This window comes from Balaenoptera physalus (assembly GCF_965194825.1).
Source record: "Balaenoptera physalus genome assembly, contig: HAP1_SCAFFOLD_1367, whole genome shotgun sequence".
Taxonomy (NCBI): Eukaryota; Metazoa; Chordata; class Mammalia; order Artiodactyla; family Balaenopteridae; genus Balaenoptera; species Balaenoptera physalus.
This window is the reverse complement of record NW_028125429.1, coordinates 191,541-197,540: the sequence shown is the minus strand read 5'-3', so window position 1 is coordinate 197,540 and position 6,000 is coordinate 191,541. Positions and strand designations below refer to the sequence as shown.

At 36.5% G+C, this 6,000-nt stretch overlaps 1 protein-coding gene across 1 annotated transcript in view; it reads right to left on the bottom strand.

Annotated features, from left to right (window-relative positions):
- Window positions 1-1,094: 1,094 nt before the first annotated feature.
- Window positions 1,095-6,000, bottom strand: part of LOC309653879 (serine/threonine-protein kinase MRCK alpha-like) — a 51,682-nt gene continuing 46,776 nt past the window's right edge. Inside the window, exons 9-11 of the mRNA XM_082478649.1 lie at window positions 4,868-4,965; window positions 3,643-3,727; window positions 1,095-2,005 (exon numbers count right to left, since the gene is read on the bottom strand). Of these exons, the coding sequence (XP_082334775.1) occupies window positions 1,875-2,005; window positions 3,643-3,727; window positions 4,868-4,965 (314 nt within the window). The 3' untranslated portion in view covers window positions 1,095-1,874. The remainder of the gene's footprint in view (window positions 2,006-3,642; window positions 3,728-4,867; window positions 4,966-6,000) is intronic.

The following is a 6,000-nucleotide window of genomic DNA, read 5'->3' as shown; positions in this document are numbered from 1 at the left end:
GTAGTATAGTCTGAAGTCAGGGAGCCTGATTCCTCCAGCTCTGTTTTTCTTTCTCAAAAAGACATACAGATTGTGAACAAACACATGAAAAGATGCTCAGCATCACTAATTATTAGAGAAATGCAAATCAAGACCACAATGAGGTATCACTTCACACCAGTCGGAATGGCCATCATCAAAAAAAATCTACAAACAATAAGTGCTGGAGAAGGTGTGGAGAAAAGGGAACCCTCTGCACTGTTGGTGGGAATGTAAATTGATACAGCCACTATGGAGAACAGTATGGAGGTTCCTTAAAAAACTAAAAATAGAACTACCATATGACCCAGCAATCCCACTTCTGGGCATATACCCTGAGAAAACCATAATTCAAAAAGAGTCATGTACCACAATGTTCACTGCAGCACTCTTTATAGTAGCCAGGACATGGAAACAACCTAAGTGTCCATCAACAGATGAATGGATAAAGAAGATGTGGCACATAGTTACAATGGAATATTACTCAGCCATAGAAAGGAACAAAATTGAGTTATTTGTAATGAGGTGGACAGACTTAGATCTGTCATACAGAGTAAAGTAAGTCAGAAAGAGAAAAACAAATACAGTATGCTAACACACATATATGGAATCTAAAAAAACAGTTTTGAAGAACCTAGGGGCAGGACAGGAATAAAGACGCAGATTTAGAGAACAGACTTGGGGTGGGGGGGAAGCTGGGACGAAGTGAGAGAGTAGCATTGACATATATACACTACCAAATATAAAATGGATGGCTAGTGGGAAGCTGTTGCATAGCACAGGGAGATCTGCTCGATGCTTTGTGGTGACCTAGAGGGGTGGGATAGGGAGGGTGGGAGGGAGACACAAGAGAGAGGGGATATGGGTATATATGTATACATATAGCTGATTCACTTTGTTGTGCAGCAGAAACTAACACAACATTGTAAAGCAATTAAACTCCAATAAAGATGAAAAAAAAAATTTTTTAAAAGGAAGCAGTCAATTTAGGTGAATGCTTCATGAATTCTCATGTTTGAAATCAGAAGATCTTCAGCCTCATTTTCAAAAGTAATACTTTATTAAATATTATTACTTTAGGTATTAATCAACAGAGATGCTACTGCAATCAACTTTAAAAGACAAAGACAAAATTGTACTGGTGACTTTTTCAAGGGCAAATGATAGGTATATCCAATTACAAATTTGGTGAATGGAGAGAATATTCAGTTATTCTGTGCTTCCCAGATACTTTTAAAAATTAAGTATCTTAAAGTTTTTGGTACAAATCACATGGCATTTAACAGCCACAGACATCAAAGAAGCTCTGTCCTATTATATATTTTTCATATAATTACGGCTCCTTTAAAGGAAACAGCACTGCTCTAGAAAAGTTTTTATTTGTAATCCAAAGAAGATCAGCTTATTTTTCCACTTATTCAGTTACAGAAATTACCACCAAGTAATAGGCAATAAGAGAATGAATGTTCTTTTAAAGTCAAAGGAAGGCATCTCCAGAGTCAGAGAGTAATCAATCCACATGCAGCTCAGTACTATTTATTCCTTCGCAAAATGCCTCAGTGACATACATTATGGTGTGTATACACGTGTGTTCTATATTTGCATTATGTGGAGGCTTATGTACCGAATTTCAGTTATTCCACATTCACAGAGAAATGTTTCCACGTATTATACTTCCATTCATACTCACTACATCAATGTTTTCTTTAAAGCTGCACAGAAAAATAAACATAACACTGCTGCAAACAGATGTCTCCACCTGAGTTTCACAGATTTATTTCTTTTTCTTCCGAATTACATCAAATATCACGTGGTCCTCAAGTGGTCCCTCTGGACCACACGTGAGAGGGTGGTCATCAGAGCCCCTTCAGTAGCATCCCTTTCCCTCTGGGAACCCGGAAGGAATAACGATGCCTGCTGCTGTGGTGTCGGACCATTTGCTTCTGTTGATTATCTGATGTTTCTGGAAATACCAGCTCATCTCCATCTATACGTATTTTAAAACAAAAAAAGCAATGTCATTCTTTAAACTGCCTCCCACCCAGTTTCTCATGTTAATTTCACAACTGTTCATTAACTGCACAAATATCACACTGCTCTGATTTTTTAAAGTTAAAAATGGATGAATATGGCAAATTTCTCAAGAATAGAAGCAGAGTATTAATGAACAGAATTTAATGTTCAGTGTAAGCAACACTTAAAAATGAATTTATTGTGACTCTTATCTATGAAATGACATCATTTCACTGGAAGGAGAGGTCAATCATGTTGGTGTCTTTCCACTTCGATTTACCCTCACATTTCTATGCTATGTTTTTCTCCTATCAGATTTTTGTGGCTAAAGGGTATCAAAACGGTCTGTTATGCTTCAGGGGCAAGCATAAAGGGCCAGTCATTCTGTAAATGAAAACAATTACAATAATTGTAACTGAGCAAAGCATTTCTGAGGTCCACTGCTGGAGGAAGAGGTGTTGAGGTGGGGTAAGGAGACCCCACTTCTTCTCTCCTGGAGGTAAAAGTCATTCTCTACTTGCTGCCTCTTCTGATCTTGGGGAAAGATGCACCCCTCTTTAGACTTAAGACTTACTCTGTTTAAGTTCTTAATATCTAGAAGTCAACAAAATGTCACCCAGAAACACTCAAAAGTGTCTTAGACTACAAAAAGAAAATAAGAGAGCTTCTTATAGGTTAAATTGTGTCCCCGCAAAAGATGTTGTCATACTAACCCCCCCAGAGCATGTGAATGTGACCTTATTTGGAATTAAGATCTTCGCAGATCATCAAGTTAAGATGAAGTCATTGGGTTGGGCCCTAATCTGATTGTGTCCTTATAAAAAGAGGAAATTTGGACACAGACATGCACAGGGGATATGCCACATGGAGATGAAAGCCGAGATCAGGGGTGATGTATCTAAAAGCCAAGGAACACACAGATTGCCAGCAAGTCACCAGAAGTTAGGAGAGAGGCCGGGAAAAGGATTTCTCTCACAGCCCTCAAAAGGAACCAACCCTGCTGACATCCTGATCTCGGACTTCTGGCCTCTAGGACTGTGAGACAATACATTTCTGTGGTTTAAGCTGTCCAACCCTGTGGCACTTTTTAGCAGCCCCAGCAAAATAATTCTCTGCTACATTAAGTATTCCAGCCTATAAATAAAATAGAAAGAAAGACAAATGAATCCCTGTGGCTTTTCTCACACTCTAAATCTGCTAGAGTCTAAAATGTAGGTGGGAGAAGTTGGAGCAGGGCGGTGGGGTGGGCCGCGTCTGCTTCCCCCGTGTGCACTGCAGCTTGGAGCACATCTGGACGCAGAGCCTGCTGGGAAGTGAATGAATTTTCACAGTGAGCATTCAAATGGTAGATTAGTGTTTCCAGGTGCTTATGTCCAACCATCAGTCCTGCTTAAAAATAGCTGGAGTGTGCCACAAGTAAATGCTTTTATCTCTACTGCTATGCGAGGATGAAGGAGAACCACTTTGCCGGGAGTGCATCCCAGGACTGTGTGTAAGGGGCACAGGTGTCCAAATCAGACCCTCTCCACTCACTAGCTCTGTGACCTTGGGCAGTCAGTTAGAGACATGGTCTCTTAGAATTACTTCTACTAAGAAGAAGTCATTTCTTACTTGTCTTCTTATTTTTGAAATATATTAATCTAATTGTCTCCAAAAGCAAAATATTTAGGGATCCTTCACTATTCAAGGGTTGAACCTAAAATAATAAAAAAGCAAGATTACCATTTCAATGAATACTTTTTTAAAATTAAGTTATGACTATTTGCTTACATATAAAGAATTAAGAATAAGTATATTCTACTTAAACTCCCCCCTCAGAATAATGTAGTCTCAAAAAAAAAAAAAGACCCCCAAAACATCAATTAAAGAAAATAAATGGTGTTACAAACTCATATTGATAAAATTTCAGAAACATGAATATCATAGATTAAAGAAATCTGAACATTACTAACTTAAATAGCAATCTATTTAATTTTTATATTAACTTTTAAAACATTATTAGTAACTAAAAAATTATCCTGAGAAGATTCATCTGCCTTGTGAATTCATTTTATCAAACAATAAATGTGACTGGTTCACGTTTAGAATGCTGGAAAAGTGTATTTTAATATTTTATATAGTGGGACCGTCCTTACAAAAGCTTTTCCCATTGCTTATATTGTTTAAAGTGAGGCAAAATCTCACATATAATTGTAAATACTTCCTTCATCCTTTCCTGTATAAACTCCTTTTTGGTGGCTCCTGGTACGTATACTCCACATATGCCAGAATTTAATCATTCTTAAATCTTCAGTGGTCTTTTAACAAAATAGAGGTTTTTACTTCTAAATTTTACGTAAATTTTAAATTATTTGTAGTAAAGATACAAAATTTTTATTTTATTATGAATCTGTGAGAATCTAATTGAGAATCCTAAAAACAGCTTTGGCTACATACTTTTCCTTTTTTTTTTTTTTTTTTTTGCCAGTAAAATTTTCCTTCACAGTATGCAAAATTATACTAAGTGAAAATTAGTAATAAACACAAGTAACTAAACTGAATGTGGGAAGTAACATCTATAATGTATGATATAAATATTCATATTATATTATCTATATAAATAAATAGTACATTTATTTATATCATGATAATCCTACCTTATATAGTGCAACTAAATATCACAAAATAGCTCTTGTACTAGTAAAAAAATTAACCCATGTGGGTTTTGGTGGTTATTTTCACTCTTAGCTAAGCCTTCAAATCACCAAGTACACATTAGTAAGTCCAGCAAAGGCACAATTGAGTTTCCATTTTCAGTCAGTAATTCATCAGTCACATGATCTCAATGTCAAATCACCTTCTTGAGGGGGATGGTTTGGATCCATTCCATGGAGTTCACATCAATGATATCCACTGCATTTTCACTGTACACTGAGAGATATGGGGCATTGTAACCTGGGAAAAGGAGAGGAGGTGACAGCAAGCATGGGGTTCATGATTCATTTTTTAATTGGAATTTTTATTAGGATAATTATAGATTCACATGCAGTTGTAAGAAAAACACAGAAAGATCTCTTGCATGCTCTGCTCAGTTTTCCCCAATGTAACATTTTGCAAAGCTAGCATACTGACATTGATAGAGCTGACCTATCCATCTCAGGCAGATTTCCCCACTTTTACTAGCACTCATGTGTGTGTCTGTTTGTATGTGTGAAGGTATATACAATTATATCACCTGTGTAGGTTCAGGTGTTCACAGCCACAGTCAAGATACAAAATAACTCCAAGGATCCCTCATCATGCCTTTTTATAATCTCACTCACCTCCTTTCCATCCTCCCCTCCTTCCTTAATCTCTGGGAATCAGTATAATCTGTACTCCATTTCAAAAATTTTGTCATTTCAAAAATGCTATATGAAAGGAATCAATTTCCTCTAAGATCAGGAACAAAACAAGGTTGTCCACTCTCACCACTATTATTCAACATAGTTTTGGAAGTTTTAGCCACAGCAATCAGAGAAGAAAAAGAAATAAAAGGAATCCAAATTTGAAAAGAAGACTTAAAGCTGTCCCTGTTTGCAGATGACATGATACTATACATAAAGAATCCTAAAGATGCCACCAGAAAACTACTAGAGCTAATCAATGAATTTGGTAAAGCAGCAGGATACAAAATTAATGCACAGAAATCTCTTGCATACCTATACACTAATGATGACAAATCTGAAAGAGAAATTAAGGAAACACTCCCATTTACCATTGCAACAAAAAGAATAAAATACCTTGGAATAAACCTACCTAAGGAGACAAAACACCTGTATGCAGAAAACTATAAGACACTGATGAAAGAAATTAAAGATGATACAAACAGATGGAGAGAATTACCATGTACTTGGATTGGAAGAATCAACAGTGTGAAAATAACGATACTACCCAAAGCAATCTACAGATTCAATGCAATCTCTACCAAACTACCAATGGCATTTTTCA